The sequence below is a fragment of the Panthera onca genome, chromosome Y (assembly GCF_046562875.1).
Source record: "Panthera onca isolate mPanOnc1 chromosome Y, mPanOnc1 haplotype 2, whole genome shotgun sequence".
In the NCBI taxonomy this organism is placed as follows: Eukaryota; Metazoa; Chordata; class Mammalia; order Carnivora; family Felidae; genus Panthera; species Panthera onca.
The window spans coordinates 20,877,711-20,903,080 of NC_138358.1; the positions used below are offsets into that span (position 1 = coordinate 20,877,711).

Below are 25,370 nucleotides of genomic sequence, written 5' to 3' on the forward strand. Positions count from 1 at the left end.
TCTCCGTTTTCTGAAGAATGCGGGTGGGGGATAGAGCTGAAAATTCCAAAGTTCCAATCATGGCTTATCCTTATGGTGACAAGTCCCCACCTAGAAACCAGAAGCCTTCCCAGAATCACCTATTAGAACAACAGATGCCCCTAGAGTTCTCATCACTTAGGGATTTGCCAGTGTTTTAGGAGCTCCGTGCCAGGAATGGGGTTGAAGGGCAAATATATATTTCTTATTATAAATCACAACACATCACATCACTATGTCCCTGGCTATTACTCAAGTACTGCCATATACCATTGTAAATTCACTAAACCTTTATCTCTTATATTGTTATATACCCTTTTGTTGTTTACAGCTTGCCTCACCAACTAGACTGAAAGCTTCCTATGAATATTTTATATTTACTCGATTATCTGACACATTACATGACCCCTTACATATCAAAGACACTCAGGATCAGGTCTGTCCCATAGTCATACAGGCCAGGCACTGCCTAACGCTGAAGGGTGCTGTTTACAAGCACCCATAAGTTGTGCTGTACAGCGGCTCCAGTCAATATGATTAATGAAACAATGCTTAAACCCATTTAATAATGGGATAAAGAAAATACTTTTAGGAACTGAATTTAAATGAATAAAAGAACCACATAATAATTGGCAAAATTTGAAAATTATACCTTGTTTTCTCTGAAACCTCTTAGGATTCAATCAGTCTCCTCCCACAAATGTCTCCTGCAGAGGGGAGAAAGTCCTCCCTCAGTCTCTTCCTGGCTCAGAGCAGTTTCCCTTCAGCACAGCTTTCACAGAGAATGACCTTGCCTTCCCTGAAGATGCTAAAAACATACACACAGATACACTCTGATGGAATCAACACAGGATACTTCATGGGTCATAAAAAATCTTATTAATCTTATTCAAAGATTTTTCTGTCAAGATAAATCTATGATCTCAGTAGACACGCTCTCTTAGAGTACTTTTTCCATTAGGATAATAAAGAAAAAAATTATTGGGGAGTGATGAATGGAGGATAGGGAAGGGGAATGGAAAATTTGCTATCACTTTATTTGGAAAGTCAACGTAGTTATATATACCATCAACATCAAGCGTTTTCACTAACATCTGGTGTTCTTCAGGCTTTACAGAAACACTGAGGTCATCAAAAGCATCTTTCAAGTCACCAATCTGAATTCTGTTGCAGTTCATCAAGTTGACAGTTTGGAGGGCAGTACATAAACCTGAAAACACAGGGGGATTCTATAGGTCATATATTTCAATTAATATTATCATTATGATTCCAAAATTAATAAGCCAAACATCCCTTTATTCCAAGCATATTTCCCTGAGATGTTCAGTTATTTTTGTCTCAAACTAAAAAAACTAAGATGACTCAGTTTTGTTTTTGTTTTTTAACTTAACTGCCTTACCAATGAGTTACACAAATCATCATACACTCAAGGTATCAGCTTCTCAAAAGTTAAAATAGGCCATTGCATCTTTTAGGGAAATGTTTCATTGTATATGCATGAGACAGAATTTGGGGCTTACTTCTGTCTATATGAAATAGCCCAAATTTCAGAGTATAAAAATATTAGTCCTGAATTTTCTTCTGCTTATTTTGCTACTGCTTTCATTTTTTGCATATTCTTCATAACTTTCACTCTATTATTAGAAGTCCGCCAAGGAGTGTGGGAGTATTAAGGTGCCCCATTCCCAGCTCTTATCTAAAACCTCTAGGGATTTTCCCTTCTAAATGGGGTCCTTAGGATTAGAGCCAAGCCTCTGTCTGCCTTTTCAATGACTCCCACAAATCATGGTACACTCAAGGTCACTGTTTGGATTATAATCTCTAGTTTATCTAAGAGAATATTTAAAAGGAGGCAAAGTACTGGTACTCAAAAGAATTGCAGGAAAGAGTTGTACTATTTAGTAAGACATTATTAGATAAGACATTTTCCAACAAATCCTAATTCATGAGTGCCTTATTTCTCCAATAAATCCCAGCAGGGTTTTTTTGTAGACATTACAAACTGATTCTAAAATCCACATGGCAGTGTAAAAGTCCTAGAATAGTCAAAACAACTTTTTTTTTTACATTTTTTTAATGTTTATTTTTGAGAGAGAGAGAGCGCGAGAGAGCGAGCGAGCAAGCAGGGGAGGGGCAGGGAGAGAGGGAGACACAGAATCCGAAGCAGGCTCCAGGCTCTGAGCTGTCAGCACAGAGCCTGACATGGGGCTCAAACCCACGAACCATGAGATCATGACCTGAGCTGAAGTCGGACGTTCAACTGACTGAACCACCCAGGTGCCCCAGTCAAAACAACTTTTTAAAAGTAGAACAAAGTTAGAGGGCCAATACTACCTGAATGGTTTCAATGTTTATTGCAAAGCAACAGCAGTCAGACAATGTGGTTTGTGTAAAAACTGACAAAGAGGGGCGCCTGGGTGGCGCAGTCGGTTAAGCGTCCGACTTCAGCCAGGTCACGATCTCACGGTCCGTGAGTTCCAGCCCCGCGTCAGGCTCTGGGCTGATGGCTCGGAGCCTGGAGCCTGTTTCCGATTCTGTGTCTCCCTCTCTCTCTGCCCCTCCCCCATTCATGCTTTGTCTCTCTCTGTCCCAAAAATAAATAAAAAACGTTGAAAAAAAAAAAAAAAACTGACAAAGATTAATAGAACAGAAGAGAGAATCCAGGAAATAAATATATATGTATATTTATATTATTTGTTACAAAACTACAAAGGAATTTCCGTATAGAAAGTATAGAGAAAATACAATCTTTTCAACAGTGGTGCTGGAACAAATGAAGGTCCATATGCAAAAACAAAACAAAACAAAAAGGAACTCTGATCCATACTTTATTCCACATATAAAGATTAACTCAAAATAGATCACAGAGCTAAAATACAAAACCAGAGGTGCCAGGGTGGCTCAGTAAGTTAAGCATCCGACTTCAGCTCAGGTCATGATCTCCCCGTGAGTTTGAGCCCGCCTCAGGCTCTGTGCTGATAGCTCAGAGCCTGGAGTCTTGCTTTGGATTCTGTCGCCCTCTCTCTCTGCCCCTCCCCCACTTGTGCTTTCTCTCTCTCTCTCTCTCTCTCTCTCTCTCTCTCTCTCAAAAATAAATAAAAATATTAAAAAAATATTTTTTAATGCAAAACCAAAACCCATAATACTTTTAGAAGAAAATATAATAAAACATTTGTAACCTTGGGTGAGGCAAAGATTTCATACATGTGACACCAAAAGCACAATATATAAAAGAAAAAAAAAACTAATTAACTGGACTTCATCAAAATTAAAACTAATGCTCTTGACACTTAAGAAAATGAAGACACTCAGAGAAAAATGTGCTCAGTAGAAGACTCGGAGAAAATATTTGCTAAGTATATATCTCATAAAGGACATGTATCCAGAATACAAACAGAAATACAAAAAAACCCATCCAACTTTATTTTTTTTTATTTTTTTTTAACGTTTATTTATTTTTGAGACAGAGAGAGACAGAGCATGAACAGGGAAGGGTCAGAGAGAGAGAGGGAGACACAGAATCCGAAACAGGCTCCAGGTTCTGAGCTGTCAGCACAGAGCCTGACGCAGGGCTTGAACTCACGAACCGTGAGATCATGACCTGAGCCGAGTCGGACGCTTAACCGACTGAGCCACCCAAGCGCCCCAAAACCCATCCAACTTTTTAATTTTTTTTTAACGTTTATTTATTTTTGAGACAGAGAGAGACAGAGCATGAACGGGGGAGGGGCAGAGAGAGAGGGAGACACAGAACTGGAAGCAGGCTCCAGGCTCCGAGCCATCAGCCCAGAGCCCAACGCAGGGCTCGAACTCACGGACCGTGAGATCATGACCTGAGCTGAAGTCAGACGCTTAATTGACTGAGCCACCCAGGCGCCCCCCCATCCAACATTAAAAAAGATCTGTACAGACACTTTATAAAGATACACAGATGACAAATAAGCACATGAGAAGATGCTCAACATCATTAATCAGTGAGGAAACACAAATTAAAACCACAATGAGATACTACTACACACTTATTAGAATGATTAAAATTAAAAAGACTGACTCCACCAAGCACTCCCAAGGATATGGAGGAATTGGACCTCTTCATACACTGCTGGTGGAAATGTAAAATGGTGTGGCCACTCTGGAAACCAGTTGGCAGTTTCTTAAAAAGTGAAACATACACCTACCATGTGAACCAGCCAATCTTTGGTAACTACTCAAGAGAAAGGAAAGCATATATTCATACGATGAATATTGTTGTACACAACTGTTCATAACAGCTTTATTTATAAGAGCCCCAAACTGGAAATAGCCTAACGAGCCGCACCAGGTAAGTAGACAAACTTCAGTGTATCAGCAAAATGGAGTGCTATGCCAGTAATAAATGACAATGAACTGCTGATACATCCTACGTGGATGAATCTCAAAATAATTATGCTGAATGAAAGCATCTAGCAAAAAAGAATATACCCATTTTATAAAAGTCTGGTAAATGCCAATGGATCTATACTGGCAAAAAGCAGATCAGTCGTTGCCTACGGATGAGGAAGAGGATGGGAAAAAGGCAGGAGAGATTACAAAGGAGCATGAGGCAGTTTTGCAGGTCAGGGATGTGTTCATTACCTTGATTGTGATGACAGATTTATAGGTGTGTGCATATGTCAAACTGTGTACTTTTAATTATAAAAATATACAGCTTTTGAATATCATTTATAGCTCACAATACTGTTTAATAATAACAAAAGGCAATGGGAAATATGACCCACCTTCAAATTCAGGAGCTGGCTTATTTGTGTTCAAAGCCTCCAAAATTTGTTTGAGACTTACTTCACTATTTTCTAAAAAGTAAAGTATAAGGATTATAAAATGGCAAGGTGTCAATATTAATAATCATCATTAAAATAACCATGACAGGGAATGGTGTGTGTGTGTGGGGGGGGGTGGGGGGGGGGGAGGGGACAAATTTTGTTAATGTCTGAAAATTAGCCAGATAAAAACTAATCAATTTAAAATAATTTTACCACGAATCTATTCCCTTAAAACAAGAAAAAATTCTAACGGTATTATTTGTCTTAATTAAATATTGATGTATACATTTTACAAATGTGATGCCAGACAGAGGGTGACTCTTAAAAATATTTCCAAGAGTAAAAAAATATTAATTTTAATTTGTTCTCAGTATGCCTACATTCTCATTATGTTTCTAAGACCTAGTTTATCTAAAACATACATATATAAAACATATCCCAAGCACACAGTAAAACTAGGACTTCAACAGAGATTGTTCTTTTAAAAAGGACTCACCATCAATAGATGCTTGACCCAGAATTTCCTGGAACGTCTTGTTGCTTAATAGAATTCTAGCCTTCCGGAGTTGGGACCTCAGCTCATTTATAGGCATCTTATCATTTCTGATCTTATCAAGAGTTGTAATCTCTTTAAATAAATCTGTAAACATGTCAAGAATAGAGAAGTGATGAGGAAGTTGAGGCAAAGCCCTTTTTTAGACTTAACACCCTAACCTGCACAGAGTAGATGCATTACAAAAGGAATTCTGAGTTAGAGGGCTTTCAAAACATGTCAGTGGGCTCTGTTTTCAGAAGTCACTTAAACAATAAGCAAAATTTAACATACCCCTAGCCAGCTAAAAGTTGAGTTTCTGCAACATTTTGTAGAAGTTTGCTTTTATTTATTAACTATTTCTCCTCAAAGGTTTTTCTACTACATGCTCCAGTCTTTCATAGACTGTAAAGCATTTCAAGAACAGCTTGATAATAAATAGCTTAGAATGAAGTCAAATATCAAAAATAGAACCCAGCTAGTTGGCAAAAGGAAAACTGAAAAATATAAATCTGTTATACTCTGAAAAACAGTCACACCCTCTCCTAGGCATTAGAAAGCCTCTCTTTCTTGCTAGCCTACCTACTAGTATTACATGCAGTAAATCCTTTTTTTTTTTTTTTTTTGTACTTTTTTTTAACGTTTCACTATAGGTGAGAAAAAGAAGCATATGGAAATTATCGGAGGTGAGAGAAAATTGTATTAGATTCACCAGGGGAGAAAATGTGTACCTTATACTGGAGCATATACTGAGACAAACTATTTTGCTTTAAGAAAGCATATTCTAGGAATGTAATTCTAAATAATTCATTACAGTCAAAGCACAGATTAAATATGATAAGGAATAAGAAAGCAGATTATAACATCTTGATACAGCAAAGAAAACTTAAGGAATTAAAAATACAGGGGAAAACAAACTATATTTTAGAAAAAGAATACCATTGAATGATCTTAGAAATTTACTTTTAATTTTCATTCTTTTACTATACTTACTATTGAATGGTGTTGATGGTTTAGGTGAATTAATGAAAACATCAATTACATCTTTTAAGATCTTTTTACTTTCTGCAAAGTTAAGAAATAAAATGGAATTTAAATAGATTTTAAGCTCATTAAAGCAGGGATCTGGTATTGTTTCAATTTCATTCAGCTTTCAAACTTCTGTGACCATAATGCATGGTAAGAAATACACTTAGATTATGAGCATGTGCGTGTGCACACACACACACACACACACGTACACACACACAAAAAGGGAATGCAAGGAAACACAATCTGGGAATTGCAAGGTACAGTTAGGATTCAGACCTCCCCATCCCCTGCCCCGAGGCAGGTCATAAGACACTCATGTGAGAGATGCCCTTGCTATACCCAGAGGGAGGGTGCATCCTTATCTCTGAAGACTGAGGGTTGGAGGGACACCAAGAGGAATCTGAACGAACAGACCTTACTAAGTTTCCCCTGGTTTACCACCCTCAGCTCATCTCATTTTGTCCTATCACAGTTTTCTACCACTTTCCACACTTCATCAAAGCTAACACCAAAACATTCAGCTTTAACAACTCCTTATGAATATTTCCCTTTCATGTAAAATTTATATTAACTTTGAATGCTTTTCTCTTGTTGATCTGTCTCTTGTTACAGAGCTCCAGCTGGGAACCTAGAAGGGCAGAAGGAAAAGATTGTTTTCCCACTCCTACAGAAGCCTGCTTCAGGGGTCATAGGCTGGTAGCCCACAGACTGAATATAGCTGAGAGTCAGTCATGTCCATTGTCCTAGGGAGTGGTGGGGTTTTCTTTCCATTTGAATTTAACTATCTTCATCTAGGACACATGCTCTCAAGTTACCTTACAGTCCACACCCCTTCCTTTTGTCTTACAGCCAACTCATTTTATTAATTTTGCATTACGTGCCTGGCTACCGCAGGCATTTGAGTTAGCGGACTCTGCAGAGCCTGATTCAAAAGTTACCCTTCTCTATTGAAGTCTATTGTAATTTATCTAAATGGCAAATATTGGAGCTATGGCACTATACCTTTTGAAGTGGCAGGATAATTTGACCCATCTTTCCTATTCGAAGCAGTTAGCTTGGCCTTAAATATTTCCTCACTCCTGAGATTTTTGTAGACTGAGAGTTTTGGTAGGGACTATGTTTGCAAAAACCTAGAATCATTGAAGAAAATATGCCAAATGCCTAAATAGAGAGGAAGAGTTTGTCTGGAGACAGAGACAGAAGGAAAGAGAGGGACAGGGAGGGGTTGAGAGACTAGAGGTTTGATGGGAAAGAGTGAGAATTACCCTGTGGGAGCTTCCCTTCACACAGATGCAGGATTACCACAGGCTCCAACAACAAAGCATCAGTAGAAACACAATGCAAGGAAGTTTTAAAAGCTCTTCCTCTGTCTCCCACATTATGGTGTGACTTTGGAATGGGAGAGGGTGCCAGTAATCAACCACCCTGCCCCCAGGGTCTGATTTAATTTAATTGAAAGAAAAAAATGATTTCAATTTCTGGTATTTAGTAGCCAGATATCTGGATCAGCCCTCCTACTAAAAACAACTAAAAATTCTAAATAAAATTATTGCTATAAAAAAAAAAATCTTGGGGCGCCTGGGTGGCTCAGTCGGTTAAGCGTCCGACTCCAGCTCAGGTCATGATCTCACAGTCCGTGAGTTCGAGCCCCGCGTCGGGCTCTGTGCCGACAGCTTGGAGTCTGGAGCCTGTTTCAGATTCTGTGTCTCCCTCTCTCTTTCTGACCCTCCCCGACTCATGCTCTGTCTCTCTCTGTCTCAAAAATAAATGTTAAAAAAAAAAATTTAAAAAAAATCTTGAATTCATCAATGTGTTGCCAAGAAAGTAAGAAATTCCCAGACCAAACAACTGATGAAAGGCTGTAATCCAGAAACACGGCGACTGTTTTTACCCAAAGAGTGTTTGCCAAAGACAAAACAAAACAAAATTGGATGAATTTTAGTTTGTAGTTTCAAAGGCTCAGACAAAGCCTAAGTTCCTCCCAAAGTGGAGGGGAACGTGGGGTGGTTATCCTCAATTTACAAAAATGTTTCTCTAGATTTCAAGACCCAGAAAAAAATATCAAGAATAAGAAAACGTTCCTCCTTTATAGATAATTTGACTTTTCTCTCTAGCTACCTTTAAGATTTTTCTTTCTCTTTGGTATGTCACAGTTTCATCATGATAACCCTATGTATGGATTTCCTTTCATCCTATGTGGGATTCACTGGAATTCTTGTATTGGTAGGTTTAGGTCTTTCTCATTCTGGAAAATTCTCAGCTATAGTTCTCCAAATATTTTCTCTGCAACCACTCTGTCTCTTCTCTCCTGTGTGGCTATATATCACATCTTTTCATTCTTTCTTTTTCTAGCTTTACTGAGATATAACTGACATGTAACATTATATTAGTTGTAACTAATATATAACGTAATCAGATACACATATATATTTCAAACTGATTGCCACAATAAGTAGACCTCTTCATTCTGCCTTCCTTTTAGCTTCTTCTTCTTCTTTTTTTTAATGTTTATTTATTTGGGGGAGAGAGAGAGAGTAGGAGATGTGCAGAGAGGGAGACAGAGGATCTGAAGAGGGCTCCATGTTTACAGCAGTGAGCCCAATGCAGGGCTCTAACTCACAAACCACAAGATCATGACCTGAGCAGAAATCTGATACTCAATCAACTGAGCCACCCCAGCGCCACTAACCTCTTTCCTATATTCCAACTCTGTCTTTCTATGCTGCATTCTGTATAATTTCTTCAAACTCCTTTGCACTTCATATTTCTCTCTTCACCTATGTTTAATCTGCTAATATTGTTGTCTGCTAATTAATTTTAATTATTATATTTTTAATTTCTTTAAGTCCTGTTTCTTTCTTTTCAAATTTTAGTTTCCCTTACATGTTTTCAAATTTATCTTTTTTTAGAAGAGTACAGAAAGAGTGAAATTAAAAGAATAGAAAATACATATATATCCAAAAATATACTGTATTGCATATTCGCAGGTTGCTCAGAGAGTAAATCTTAAAATTTCTCAACATAAGAAAAAAACCCCTTTTTAACTATGCATGGTGACGTGTTAACTAGATCTATCGTTGTGATCATTTCATTCTATATGTGAAATATATATACAAAATGTCACAAAATCAATGGTAGAGAAGAAAATGATACAGATGAAAACATAAATTGAGGAAACAATAAACACGATAGAGAGGATCAGAAAGCCAGGAATTAGTTAAGAGTTATTAAAATTGACAAACCGCTAGCATAAATGACCTAAAAAGAAAAAAGATGGGGCGCCTGGGTGGCTCAGTAGTCAAGCGTCTGACTTCGGCTCAGGTCATAATCTCGTGGTCCATGAGTTTGAGCCCCGTGTCAGGCTCTGTGCTGACACCTTAGAGCCTGGAGCCTGCTTCAGACTCTGTGTTCCCTCTCTCTGACCCTCCTCCACTCTCTCTCCCTCAAAAATAAATAAAAACATTTTTAAAAATCTTTAAAAAAGAAGTATCTGATTTTATTTATTTTTTAAAATGTTTGAAACATCTTTTTAAACATTTTTAATGGTTATTTATTTATGTTTGGAGGAAGAGAGAGAGGGAGAGAACAGGGGAAGGGCAGAGAGCAGAGAGAGAGAGAATCCCAGGCAGGCTCCGTCCGTCAGTGCAGAGCACTGTGAGATCGTGATCTCAAACCGTGAGATCATGACCTGAGCCAAAATCATGAGTTGGACGCTTAACTGACTGAGCTACCCAGGCACCCCAAGAAGTATCTGATTTTAAAACCTGGATAAAACAGTACTTGTTTCTACTAGTCTTCTCCAAATAAAGAAGAGTATCCACACACTTTCCAAAAGGGTTACAACAATTCTCAGTAACCAGTTTATAAACATAGCAGTCCCATAACAATCTTCCTAAACCTATGGTATTAGTATTCTTAAAAAAAAAAAAAAAAAAAAAATGAGCCAGCATGAACACGTATAGTCTAAACAGGAAAACTGAGAGGTAACTCAAGAACTCACCATCTGTTTCAGAGTTCAGTAACACCTCAGGTTTTTCTTCATTTAAAGGTTTCTCCAGGCCCTCCAACGCAGATAAAAGGTCTGTAACTTCAACTTTCCTATCAAAGACACTATTAACAACGTTACATGCATCTTCTATTCCTAAACAGAGACATGACAAAATACAAAGATATCTAGTTGGTCAGTCTATCCAGAGAAGCACATAACAACTTGATTTGGGTGAGATGTATTCATTTTCTAGAATACCCAGTCTTGAGAGATTTTGCCTCTCTGAAATATTCTCCAAACTGAAAGCTCTACAACATTTATAGGTTTACAATGCTTATATCAGAAAACAAGACACACTGAAATAGTTTACCTTACTAGTTCAACACAGGAAGGTAAACAAAACAACAAAATACCAAAATTATCTCTAAGAAAATAGTGCCATGATGGGGAAACAAAAGGGGGCACTTGGGTGGCTCAGTCAGTTAAGTGTCTGACTTTGGCTCAGGTCTTGATCTCACGGTTTGTGAGCTCGAGCCCCACATCAGGCTCTGTGCTGTCAGCGCAGAGCCAGCTTCAGATCTTCTGGCACTCTCTCTCTCTGCCCCTTCCCTACTCATGCTCGCTCACTCTCTCTCTCTCAAAAATAAATAAACAAACATTTAAAAAAAGGCAGCCCTTTCTGTCTTTATCTAAACATTTGGAAAGAATGACAGTGTTGTTGATGACATGCCAATAATTTGTTGCTTTACTAACTCAAGTGTTATTCATTTATATCTTTTAATCTCCCTTGTATCCAAGTTACAACTGTCTTCTTTATTATGTCCTCCCTATTTTTTCCCCTTCATCATACTTCCTAAAGAGTTCTTTATTAGTCTTTTGAAAGAACCAACTTTTGGTTATATGGATAAGTGCGTGTGTGTGTGTGTGTGTGTGTGTGTGTGTGTGTGTGTGTTCTATTTCACTAACTTCAACTTTCCACTTTGTTAGCTCCTGACTAGCACTTTTCAGGGGGATTGTACTGCTCTTTTGTTGTTTATGCTGCTGGTTAGCTCTGTAAACTGAACGTTTAAGATAAATTGTTCTGGAGGCGCCTGGGTGTCTCAGTCGGTTAAGCGTCCCACTCTTCATTTTGGCCCAGGTCATGATCATGTCAGCTGCGCTGACAGCAAGGAGCCTGCTTGGGATTCTGTCCTTCTCTCTCTCTGCTCTTCCCCCCCGTCATATGCACTCTCTCTCCGAAAATAAATAAACTTAAAAAAAGATAAATTATTTTTGATATTTCTTGTTTTCTAATAAAAGCATTTAATGCTATAAAATATCCTGTAAGATTGTTTTGGTCACACTCTACACGATTTGATACATAGTGCTTTCACTGTCATCATTTCTAAAATCTTTCAGGTTTCTTTTATTCTTCCACCAAGGAATTACTTACAAGGCAATTTGTTTTTCATCTTAAAAGCAACACTTTTCCTTTCTTTCACAAATAATTTTAATGTCACAACATCATGGTCAGACTATGTGGTCTGAATGACTTCTGATTTTCAGAATTCACTGAAATTTTTATTTGTGGCTTAAATACATCATCTATTTTTGTGGATATTCCATAAGTATTTGAAAAGAATGTGTATGTTTTTAGCATACAGAGTACTCTAATCTGTTTCTGAAGTCAACTTTGTTAATATTGTCACTTCAATCTCAATCTCTTTCTCAATTTCTTTCAATCCGTCTATTTCAATCTTATCTATTTAGAATTCAGTGTTTACCTGGAAATAGATATAAATATGGTTGTGTTTTATGGGCATTAGTAGAAATCCAACTTATATAAAGCATTCTTTGTTATACACGTATTCCATTTTTTCCTTTCTTCATGGAACCGTATTATTACTGAGGTCTCTCTCTGGTGCAAATGTAAATCTAGTTTACTGTTATGACGTGTATGTATGGACCATATTTTATTCAACCATTTCCCAAATCATGGACTCATAGATTGTTTTCATTTCTTCCCTCCCATAATGTTGCAGGGAGCATCCCTGTACATGTCTCTACAAGAAACTTCTCTGGGCTATTTATCTGACAATAGAATTATTGGATCATAAGAAATATGCATACTGAATTTGACAAGTACTGCTAGATTGCAATCTGGAATGCTGTACCATTTTACCTACTCACTAGCAATTTGTGAGTATTGCCAACTCTCTTCATACACATATTTAGCTATGTGGGTTTCTCCTCCTGTATACTAAGTCTTATATCCTTACTTATTTTTCCAATTGATTTCTTTCTTTCTACTGTTGATTTGCAGAATTCCCTTATATTTGAGATATTAATTTTTTGTTAGTTATCTTGTAATTATCTTCTTCCAGTCTGTTACATGTTTTAGAGTCCTTCATTTACCAGAAATCCTTAATTTTGATGTGATCAAATCCTTTTTTACCCCATGGTTGTGCTTTTGGGGAGTAACATCTTTAAGAAGGCATCCATAACCACAAGGCACAATAGTTTTTCTTGCATTTTCTTCCAACAGCTTTATAGTTTAATCTTTGAGATCCATTTTAACATTCATTTGATTCTTTGAAGGTTATTTTTGTATATGGTATGACATAGGGATTCTACTTCATTTTCTCTGCATTGTAAGGCAATTTTCTCAAATCAGAAGCTAAATAATACATCTTTTCCCCCACTAACTGATGATGTCATTTCTATCACATTCCGAGTTCCCATTAATAGAAGTCTCTACTGGGTTCCATATTGTGATGCACTGGTCTATTTTCACAGGTCTATATTAAAACAGCATTATGCTATGTACTAACATGTGACAAAGCAAGATCTTTATCTTTTTTTTTCCCAAAAGGGTCTTAGCTATTCATAGATCTATAATCTTCTATAATGAATATAGCATTAATTTGTCAAGGTTCCCACCAAACTTATCCTGAGATAGTGAGTGGAACTGCATTCCAAGTACAGATTATTTAGAGAGAATCCACTTATTTCAATACTTCTTTTAAAACCCCAGTTTTAGGACTACAGTTCTCAATCTCAATGTCTGTGGTCCAAGGCTGTTTTTAGTGTCCCCATGATAGAACTGTGCTGAAATTTCAAAACAAACCGAAAAAAGTTAAGCATTTAGCCAGTGTTTTTCACAAGGAGATAGAGAGCAAATGTAAAAAAATATATATATGAAGAAATAAACAAGAAAGATAAGAATACAGAGGGGAAAAGTCATTAGATGTGATTTAAAAAAGCAAACCTGTTACTTTGATTATAAGATGGATAACCCCATCAGCATTAGTGAGGACAAAAGAAAGAATATAGCAATAAAACACATGACAAGGAAGAAAGAGAGACAACAGAAATTTTTTTAAATAATTCAAGAATATTACAGTATGGAAAATATGCATCTATGTGTGAAAACCTAGAGTTTACAACATGAACTGAGTTTAAATGAGAAAATGCATAAAAGGGGGGTTTGGTAGAGTATATATAAAGTCTATATACACACATACCTATACATACACCAACCCCCAAAAATGAAGTTTCTGTTCATATGCATTTTGAATTTCATACTTACTGTGGCACTCGATAAATTCATCACTGTTGTTCAATTCTCTGATGAAATCCTTAAAACTCACCACTTCATCTTTTTTTAAAAAAGAAAAAAAGAAAGAATTTAGGTATTATTGTAAAAAGGACCATTTGATGTTATAACACCAGAGCTATAAACACAAAAATAATGGAGAGGACTGGTAATCCTATTGTGACACATGTGATATGCAGAATAGACCTAAAATAAAGCTGTCAGAGATGCACTTTGAACATCAATTCCTCTGATAAAAACCCGTAAATTGATAGACAAGAAACAACTTTTAATTTCTCTTTTAAAAGATATATGGCAGTATATTTCCTTTGGCATTTAGAGTGAAACTTCTGAAATATGCAAAATTTGTTATTTTAAATTGAAATAATTACTCACCGTTAGGATTAGTGTTATCCAAAGTCTCCTTTATTTTATCATCTGTTAGATAGATTCCAATGGCATTTAAATTTTGCTGAAGTACAGGAATGTCTTTAAGTTCATTTTTGTAAATGTTGATGTTGTAAAATTGATTTTTATTTCCTGGGAAGAGATAATCACCTTCAGTTAGAAAGGAATTTTCATGTTTCTCCTTTATATTTTAATTTTTTTTAATGTTTATTTATTTTTGACAGAGAGAGAGAGAAAGACAGAGCATGAGCTGGAGAGGGGCAGAGACAGAGGGAGACACAGAATCTGAAGCAGGCTCCAGGCTCTGAGCTGTCAGCACAGAGCCTGACACGGGGCTCGAACTCACAGACCGCGAGATCATGACCTGAGTTGAAGTCAGACGCTCAACCGACTGAGCCACCCAGACACCCGTCTCCTTTATATTTAAAAAAAAGTGGGGAAAAAAATCTCCCAAGATATAAAATTATACTTAAGAGAAAAGGCAGTATTTGTATTTATTTATGTACCTACAATAATTTAAAATAGGTGACAATAGGTACACAGAAATGTATAAATATAAGTAAGGAAACTGGGGGAAAGAAACAGAAGAGCAGCAAAAATAAGACAAAAGAGAGCAACAGACAAAGTACATTTCATAAGGTCATATACATTAAATTTTGCAACAATATCAAATGTGCATGCATCTAACAAGAGCCTTCCAAATATAGCAAAAACTTGCAGAATTAAAGGGAGGAATGCATGAACCCATAATCAGAACTGCAGATTTGAAAATCTTGCACTTAGTAATTAATAGAACAACTAGAATAAACATCAGGAAGAATTAAGGGCGCCTGGGTGGCTCAGTCAGTTAAGTGTCTGACTTTGGCTTAGGTCACGATCTCACAGTTCATGAGTTAGAGCCCTGTGTTGGGCTCTGTGCTGACAGCTCAGAGCCTGGAGCCTGCTTTGGATTCTGTGTTTCCCTCTCTCTCTGCCCTTCCCCTGCTCGTTCTCTCTCTCTCTCTCTCTCTATCTCTCTCTCTCTCTCTCTCTCCCTCCCTCCCTCCCTCTCTCTCTCAAAAATAAATATTAAAACAAAAAAAATTTTAATGTTTAAAAAGAATCAGAAATTAGAATATCCAACAAAACTAGCAAACAATCTAACCAAATGATATTTATAGAACACTACCCAACAACTACAGAATATACATTCTTTCAAGTGCACATGGAATATTCACCTAGGTAGACCACATGCTAGTCTTTGAACCAAATCTTAATGAATTTAAAAGAATTTAAATTGTACGAAATAAATTCTCTGACCAAGGTGTATTACATTAGAAATCAGTAACAAGATCCCTAGCACATGTCCAAATATTTGGAAATTAAATAATATAGTTCTTTAATTTTTTTAATGTTGATTTATTTTTGAGAGACAGAGAGAGGCAGAGCGTGGGTGGGAGAGGGGCAGACAGAGAGGGAGACACAGAATCCGAAGCAGCTCCAGGCTCTGAGCTGTCAGCACAGAGCCCGACACGAGGCTCCGACCCAGGAACCATGAGATCATGACCTGAGCCGAAGTTGGACACTTAACCAACTGAGCCACCCAGGTGCCCCTAAATAGTACATTTCTAAATAACTCATGTTTCAAATGAGATATCACAAGGTAAATTAGAAAATATTTTAGGGCGCCTGGGTGGCGCAGTCGGTTAAGCGTCCGACTTCAGCCAGGTCACGATCTCGCGGTCCGTGAGTTCGAGCCCCGCGTCAGGCTCTGGGCTGATGGCTCGGAGCCTGGAGCCTGTTTCCGATTCTGTGTCTCCCTCTCTCTCTGCCCCTCCCCCGTTCATGCTCTGTCTCTCTCTGTCCCAAAAATAAATAAAAAACGTTGAAAAAAAAAAATTTAAAAAAAAAAGAAAATATTTTAAATAAGTGATTATCAAATCACAACATATAAAATTTTGTGAGATGCTGTGAAAGTGCTCAGAGGGAAATTTGTAGTTTTAAATGCTGGAAAGGTATAAAATCAGTAGTACAAAAAGTAGTGGTATGAAATTCTTTTTTCTTAATGTTTATTTTTGAAAGAGAGAGAGCGCGCCTGCGAGCATGAGTAGGGGAGGGGCAGAGAGAGATGGAGACACAGAATCCAAGGCAGACTCCAGGCTGGCACGGGGCTTGAACTCACGAGCCGTGAGATCATGACCTGAGCCAAAGTCGGACGCCTAACCGACTAAGTCATGCAGGCACCCCTGAAACTCCTTTTTAAAAAATTCTTTTTTAGAGTTGTATAATACTCTACTGTACATAGAAACTAAAGTTTATTCAACTAACCTCCAATGTTTACACATTAAGTATTTTCATTCTTTTGCCATCTCAAATAATTCTGTAATGAATAATCTTATGTATCTATATTTTCACATTGTTGGAAGGTATCTTCAGGGAAAATTCCTAGAAGCAGGATTGCTGGGTCCAAAGGTAAAGGCATATGTAGTTTTGTTAGACATTGCCAAATTCCCTCCATTAGACTGGTAGCATGTTAAACGCCCACCAGCTATAGGTAAACGTCTTTTTCTCTACAACCTAACAGTTGTGAAGGTTTTCAATTTTTGCCAATCTAATGGGTGAGAAATTGTATGTCCATTTCAATTTGCATATTTCTTATTATGAGTAAAATCAAACATCTCTTAATATGTTCATAAGCCATTTAAGATCTTTTTTATGATTTATATATCCATGACTTTTGCCCATTTTTCTATTTTTCTTCTGTGATATACATTATAGTTTCTACCATATTGTTATTTGTTCTTTGACTTTACCTATGATATTGTATTAATAGATAAAATTGTTTTTTTTTTAAATTTTTTCCAAGATGGATGTCAGAGAGCTTACTGCCTATGTTTTTTCCTAGATTTTTTTTAAACGTTAAAAAAATTTTTTTAACATTTTTCATTTGTTTTTGTGAGACAGAGAGAGAGAGAGAGAGAGAGAGAGAGCGAGCATGAGCCGGGGAGGGGAGGAGAGAGAGGGAGACACAGAATCCGAAGCAGGCTCCAGGCTCCGAGCTGTCAGCACAGAGCCCGACGCCCACAGACCGCGAGATCATGACCTGAGCCAAGCCAGACACTTACCTGAGTCACCCAGGCGCTCCTCTTCCAGGAGTTTTATGGTTTCAGGTCTTACAAGAGCAAGTATTTAATCATAGTCTAAGATAGGAATCCAGTTTCATTCTTTTGCATGTGGTTGTCTAGTTTTCCCAACACCACTTATTGAAGAATCTGTCCTTTCCCCACTATATATTCTTGCCTCGTTTGTCATAAATGAATTGACCGTATATGCAAGGGTTTATTTCTGAGCTCTCTGTTCTGTTCCACTGATGTCTGTTTTTATGCCAATACCATAGAGTTTTGATTACTATACTTTTGTAATAAAGTTTGGAATCAGAAAGTATGATGGCTCCAGCTTTGTTCTTTCTCAAGATTGCTTTGGCTATCAGGGTTTTCTATGGCTCCATACAAATTTTAGGATTGTTTGTTCTAGGTGTGAAAAATGCCATTGGAATTTTGATAGGGATTGCATTGAGCCCGTATATCGCTTTGGGTAGTATGGACATTTTAACATTATTAATTCTTTGACTCCACAAGCATGGAATATCTTTCCATTCATTTGCATCATCTTCAATTTCTTTCTTCAATGTCTTATAGTTTTCAGTGTACAGGTCTTTCACCTCCTTGGTTAAATTTATTCTTAGGTATTTTATTCTTTTCAATGCAATTGTAATGGGATAGTTTTCTTAATTTCTTTCTGATAGTTTATTAGCAAATAGAAATGCAACTGGTTTTTCTATTTGATTTCATATGGTGCAACTTTACTGAATTTGTTTATTAGTTCTAACAGTTTTTTTTTAATAGGGCCTTTAGGGTTTTCTACATATAATATTGTGTTATCTGCAAATAGTAACAGTTTTATTTCTTTCTTTCCAATTTGGATGACTTTGTTTCCTTTTCTTGCCTAATTGTTCTCGGTAGGACTTCCAATACTATGAACACAAGTTGAGTAAAAGTAGTGAGAAAAATTACGGCATAGGGAATATAGTCAATAACACTGTAATAACATTTTATTGTGACAGATGATAACTACACTTATCATGGTGAGACGTGAGCAATACATAGAATTATTGAATCACTATGTTGTATGCCTGAAACTAATATAACATTTTATGTAAACTATATTTTAGTAAACAAAACAAAACAAAAAAACTGGCAAGAATAGGCATCCTTGTCTTGTTCCTGATCTTAGAAGAAAAGCTTTCAGTTTTTCCCCATTGAGCATATATGTGGCCTTTCGTATATGGCCTTCATTAAGCTGAGGTATGTTTCTTCTGTACACACTTTGTTGAGAGGTTTTTTTTAATCATAAATGGATGTTATCTATCATAAATTGATGTTTGGCAGTTTCTATCAATTTAAATATATATCCCAGCAATCCCATTTCTAGGTATTCAACTAGGAGAAATGAAAATATATGTCCACACAAATACCTGTACATAAATATTTATAGCAGCTTCACTCATAATCACCAAAACCCAGGAAACTTCAATAGTTTATCAATTGGTAAATATACAAACATTACATTCATGTAATGGAATAATACTCATCAATAAAAATAAACACACTGCATGCAAAAAGTTGATGAATGTAAAGTATAATATGCTATGTGAAAGAAGCCAGACTCAAATGAGCTTCATATGTTATGATTCCATTTACATGACAACCTAGAAAAGGCAAAACTTTAGAGTCAAAGAATAGATCAGGGGTCACCAGGAATGAGGGTTAGCGAAATGGATGGACTACAAAAGGACACAAAGAAACTTCTGTGGTGATACAGTCTATGTGCTGTTTAGTAATGGTTACATGACATTATTTTTAAGAATTCAAAAAACAATATACCTAAAAAAAGGTGAATTTTACTACACGCAAGTTATACTGCAATAAATATAAATTTGCTCCTCAAAAATATAGTCAAGAGAGTAGTTGAGAATACATAAAAACAGAAAAGATAGGTATAAAATCCACTTTGCTAGGTTGGTCAAAAGTTTTAAAGTTGTCTTCTTTTTATTTTTCAAATTTTTATTCAAATTCTAGTTAGTCAACATATAGTGTACTATTGGTTTCAGTAGAATTTAGTGATTCATCACTTACATATGACACCCAGTGTTCAACGTAACAAATGCCCTCAATACCCATCATCCTTTTAGCCCATCCCCCGCCCACCTCCTTCCACCAACCCTCAGTTTGTTCACTATAGTTAAGACTCTTCATATGGTTTGCTTCTCTCTTTCCCCCACCTTCCCCTATGTTCATTCGTTTTGTTTCTTAAATTCCACATGTGTGAAATCATAGGTATTTGTCTTTCTCTGCCTGACTTATCTCACTTAGCATAATCCAGTCTGGTTCCATCCACATTGTTGCAAATGGCAAGATTTCATTCTTTTGATGGCTGAGTAATATTCCATTACATATAAATATACATACACCATAACTTCTTTATTCATTCATCAATCCATGGACATTTGGGTTTTTCCCATAATTTGGCAATTGTTGACAATGCTGCTATAAACATCAGGGTGCATGTGGCCCTTCAAATTAGTATTTGTATACCTTTTGTGTAAATACCTAGTAGTGAAATTGCTGGGTCATAGGGTAGTTCTATTTTTAACTTTTTGAGGAAACTCCATATTGTCTTCCACAGTGGCTGCACCAATTTGCATTCTAAAAATTATTTTCTCATTGTTTATAATATTCTAATAAATTCAGGTCAGATATACCTAGTGAATAATCTCAGAGAACAGTATATAATCTAATATTTTTCTAGCACTATCAAAGTAAAACCACCCATAACTTTGAGTTTGGGGTAAATTTAGCAGTCTTTGCCATATAATTCAAACACAAGTTATATAAACTAATACTGTATTGTTTTATCTTTAAAAAAATTTAATGTTTGTTTATTTTTGAGAAAGAGAGAGACAGGGAAACCGAGAGCGAGTGGGGGAGGAGCAGTGAGGGAGGGAGACACAGAATCCGAAGCAGGCTCCAGGCTCTGAGCTGTCAGCACAGACCCTGATGGGGGGCTCCAACTCACAGACCACAAGATCATGACCTGAGCCAAAGTCTGACGCTTAAACAACTGAGCCACCAAGGTGCCCCTATATTGTTTTATCTTTATATTGTTTCTTACTTACCTGTGCTTTATCTAATCCTGTGTGTTTTTTAAAAGATGTTTTAAAAAACATCTTTTTTTTAAAAACATCTTTGTTTGTTTGTTTGTTTACTATTTTAGGGAGAGAGAGAGCACAAGCTGGGGAGAAGGATGAAGGGAGAGAGGAAATCTTAAGCAGGCTTCATACTCAGCGCGAATGGATGCAGGTTGAGCCCATGACCCTGGAATCATGACCTGAGCCGAAGTCAAGAGTCAGTTGCTCAACCAACTGAGTGACACAGACGCCCCAATCCTGTGTTGTTTTAACATGAAAACCACTGCCTGTCCTTCCACACAGAGCCAGTAGATACATATTAAGTGGAACTCACCTGAGGCTTTAGGCATGTTCAATGTATCACAGAACTTAATAAAAAAATTCTTCAAAGGTAATCTTGCCATTTTCTGTAATGCAAAGTAAAATGTAGATGAAGGAATTACTGCTTCTGAATTAATCTGTCAGCAGTTAATAGTCAAGTTATAACAAAGGTGAAAAGCCCGGGGGTCAGCCTGTACTGTTCCTTCTTCCTTAACTTCTGCATACATATGATTATCAATTTCTATTCAATTATTTCCAAATACTGCTTGAATATATCACTATATTAGTTAATGCCTATGCTATTACAATAGCATTGCTAAAAATCTATCGCATCAGTCTCATTTCTCTCCATTTATTTTAAACAATGCAGCAAGAGAGGTCTTTCTCTTTAAAAAAAAAATCTGGTTACTCCTCTGAATAAAACCCTTCAGTAGCTCCTACTTGTCCAAAAACTACAAAAGCAAAACAAAACAAACACACGGTGGGCAGGCAAAGAGGCTATAGGCCAATATTCCTTACAAATGTGTTAACATCTAAGTGAAATTCTAGAAAATAGGGTTTAGCAGTATAAGCAGAAACTAAAGTTCTAGATACCTTTAGGACATGCATTTTCACTGAGGGTGATAGGCTTTCAGGAAGGAAAACAGGTTCTTGGAGGGGAAAAAATCTTAGCCATTACAATGGTTTGTGGCCACAGTACATAAGCAAATATTTATTTTTGGCATTAAACATTCATAGCGTGTGGGATGGTGAAAAAGACAAAAATGTCTAAAAAGTCTCCTTAGGGGAGTGATATTTTTTTTTAAAGGTTAAGAAACACTACTTTTAGGATAATGGTAACCACCTAAATTTACTCTGGAGAAATCTAAGAAAAAGGCTTAGAAATCCATAGGACCAAAGATGGCATCTTGATGTGGAACTCAGTGCACAGAATTTGGTGGTGAAGGAAAAGAAAGAAGCAGTTAAAGATGAAGTCCCTACTAAACAGTATCAAAATGTCAGAAGGCTCACTACCCCCACCTCCCACCCTCTGCCCCAAAGGTGCCATTAAAGTAAACGGACTTCATTTACTTCAGTAGAAACTGAAGACAGAGCTCCACACTGAATGTGCCACCCAACACCCTCAACTCTTTCAACAAATCAGGATAGAAATGGACAAAGGAAGATCTGAGATGGGAGCCAACAACTCAGAAAATAGACTGTGTAGAAAGACCAAGTCAGCTCCAAAATAAAGACTCAAGTAAAGTAAAGGTACACAAGGTAGAATGGATATGACAAACTATAGTAAGGGACATAAAGGATAGACATGAAAAGAACCAAAAGGAAAAAAAAAAAAAAAAAAGGAGGGGGAGAGAGAAAAGGAAGAAAAAAAAAAAAACCCAATGCAAAAAAAAAAAAAAAAAAAAGTAGAAAAGTTTACAGCAGAAGTGACAGAGCCCAGAAATAAACCCCACATATGCTCAACTAATATTTGACGAGGCAGCCAAGAACATTCAATGGAGAAAGGATGGTCTCTTCAACAAATGGTGTTGGGAAACTGAATAACCACTTGGGATACTCCCCAAAATTACCTCAAAATGAATTAAAGATTTAATTGTAAGATCTGATACTGTAAAGAAAACATAAGGAAACAGCTTTCAGACATTGGTCTTGGCAATGATTTTTTGGACATGACACCAAAAGCACAAACAACAAAAGCAGAAATCAACAAGTAGAACTAGATGCCATTTAAGATTTTTCTTTTTTTTAATGTTTATTTATTTGAGAGAGAGAAAGACACAGAGCATGAGCAGGGAGGGGCAGAGAGAGAGGGAGACACAGAAACTGAAGCAAGCTCCAAGCTGTCAGCACAGAGCCCGACATGGTGCTTGAACTCAAGAATCATGAGATCAAGACCTGATGTCGAAAGCTTAACTGGCTGTAGTCGGACGCTTAACCGACTGAGCCACCCAGGCACCCCAGAACTACATTCAACTTAAAAACTTTTGTACAGCAAAAGAAACAATCGGCAAAATGAAAAGGCAACCTACAGAATGAGAGAAAATATTTGCAAACCATATATCTGATAAAGGATTATTATCCAAAATATATAACAAAGAATTCACACAGCTCAATAACAAACAAGCAAATGAACTATTTTAAAAATGGGCAGAGCAATAGAATAGGCATTTTCCCAAAGAAGACATCCAAATGACCAACAGGTGCATGAAAAGGTGTTCAACATCACTAACCATCAGGGAAATGCAAATCATAACCACAATGAGATATTGCTCAAACCCGTTAGAATGGCTATCATCAAGAAGACCGGAGATAAGGATTTGTGATGATGTGGAGAATGGGAACCCTCATACACTGTTGGTGGCAATGTAGATTGGTGCAGCCACTATGGACAATAGTATAGAAATTCCCCTCAAAATTAAAAATAGAACTACGATATGAACCATCAATTCCCCTTACAAGTGTATATTCAAAGGAAACGAAAACAGGATCTTGAAGACATACTCCTGTGTCTATTTCAGCATTATTCACAATAGCTAAAATATGGAAACAATCTAAGTGCTCATCAACAGATGAATAAACAGAGGTAGTGTGAAAATAGACAACAGAATATTTTTCAGCCATGAGAAAGAGAGAAATCCTGTCATTTGCAACAAGATGGTAGGATCTTGAAGTCCTTATGCTTAGAGGAGATAAGCCAAAGACAAATGTTGTATATATCGCTAATATGTGGAATCTAAAAAAGCCGATCTCACAGAAAGAGAGCAGAATGGTGGTTACCAAGGACTTAGGGGGTGGGGTGATTGGGGAGATACTGTTAAAAAGTACAAATTTGCAGTTAAAATGAATAAATTCTGGAAATCTAATGCTGTGCTGATCTAATACTGTATTACATAATTGAAAGTTGCTAAGAGACTAGATCTTAAATGTTCTCACCACAAAAAAAGAAATTGTGATAATTACGTGATGTGATAGAGGTGTTAGATAACATTACAGTGATAATTATATTGCAATATATAAATGTATCAAATCAACACATTGGACACTCTAAACTTACATAATGTTATTATATGCCCATTCTATCTCAATTTTACAAAAAGGAAAAGAAAAACTCTGTGGAGGTGGAGTGGGGGGAAAAAAAAGCTCTAAGTCACTAATATTGAGGATGAAAATGAAGGTATCATTACAGATGAAGCAGAAATCAAAAAAGATAAAAAGCAGATGTCAAGGACAACTTTATCCAATACATTTGAAAAGTCAGATGAAGTGGACAAATTCCTATAAAGACACAGCCTGCCAAAATTGACAGGAAAATAGAATATTTTCTTGGTAATACCATACAATTTCAGAAATTAAATCAATAGTCCAGAATTTTTCCATAAATAAAACTCTAGGCCCATAAGGCTTCACCTGTGAGTTCTGCTTAACATTTGAGGAAGAAAAAAAATCTCTTACAGAGAATAGGAAAGTAAAGAATATTCCCCAACTCTTTTGAAAACGTAACAAAAATGATATTCAACAATACCAGTCATTAAAATAACGCAGTTATTTTGTACATTTATAAACATCTGCTTCCTTGAGCCAATGCCGCAGGCAACACCCCCTGAGGTATTCCTGGATATCAGCATAGTTTACCTTCCAAAGGGTTAACACGTGGCGAAGGGCCTCACGGACTCTGTTGTACTCTGTGCATGGCATTCTGACTGAATACTGCCCGTGCCAGTCAGTTCACAAAGTGACCTCATCTCCCAAGTACCACCACCCACAGGGATAAAGTAGGCCCAGACTCACCCATCTGTTCAGTTTCACAGAGCTCAGGCTTGGCACACTATGGTGGCACTGGTGCTCACCAGTCATCTCACTGCAGCGCCCCCCCCCCCCCCCCAGGGTGCCCTCCATTGCTGTATATCCCATCCATACATCTCCCATCCCCACTGGTAGATGATGGCCTTTACAACTAGATGCATTCAGACTACTAACCATGTTCAGGTCCATGTCTTAATACTTCATCAAGTAAAACATTAGCTGCATGAAAGTCATTGTTCATCAATAATGCCTTGAGGCTAGAGACATCAATTAGATCATTCTGGAGAATTTGAATAGTAATGAAGAGTAGCTGTGTCACTGAGAAAAAAAAAAAAAGAGCAAAAACGTGCTTCAACAGCAGAAATAAGAGTACATTGTTCACTTTCACTTAATGGGCTTGAGTTGCATAAAAGAACTTTACATGAAATTACTAGTAGTTTTAAAAACCATTGTGTAGGGGCGCCTGGGTGGCGCAGTCGGTTAAACGTCCGACTTCAGCCAGGTCACGATCTCGCGGTCCGTGAGTTCGAGCCCCGCGTCAGGCTCTGGGCTGATGGCTCGGAGCCTGGAGCCTGTTTCTGATTCTGTGTCTCCCTCTCTCTCTGCCCCTCCCCCGTTCATGCTCTGTCTCTCTCTGTCCCAAAAATAAATAAAAAATGTTGAAAAAA

General features: G+C 37.1%; 1 protein-coding gene across 1 annotated transcript; it reads right to left on the reverse strand.

Moving 5' to 3' along the window:
• Positions 1–707: 707 nt before the first annotated feature.
• On the reverse strand, positions 708–25,009 carry LOC144615290 (EF-hand calcium-binding domain-containing protein 13-like). The gene is made up of 9 exons (XM_081794642.1): positions 24,877–25,009; positions 20,912–20,984; positions 14,340–14,483; positions 13,938–14,006; positions 10,382–10,522; positions 6,343–6,414; positions 5,314–5,457; positions 4,776–4,847; positions 708–1,228 (listed from the first exon to the last, which is right to left on the reverse strand). Exons 1-9 carry the CDS (start codon positions 24,889–24,891, stop codon positions 942–944), a joined length of 1,017 nt encoding a protein of 338 aa, XP_081650768.1. The 5' UTR covers positions 24,892–25,009; the 3' UTR covers positions 708–941.
• Positions 25,010–25,370: the final 361 nt, after the last annotated feature.

What these genes read in the sequence shown, in the direction of transcription:
- LOC144615290 (XM_081794642.1), bottom strand. An exon ending in GAACATGCCTAAAGCCTCAG is followed by an intron (nt 14,484 to 20,911) that starts GTGAGTTCCACT and finishes ATCTCTTCCCAG; the next exon opens with GAAATAAAAATCAATTTTAC. An exon ending in TGAATTTATCGAGTGCCACA is followed by an intron (nt 10,523 to 13,937) that starts GTAAGTATGAAA and finishes GTCTCTGTTTAG; the next exon opens with GAATAGAAGATGCATGTAAC.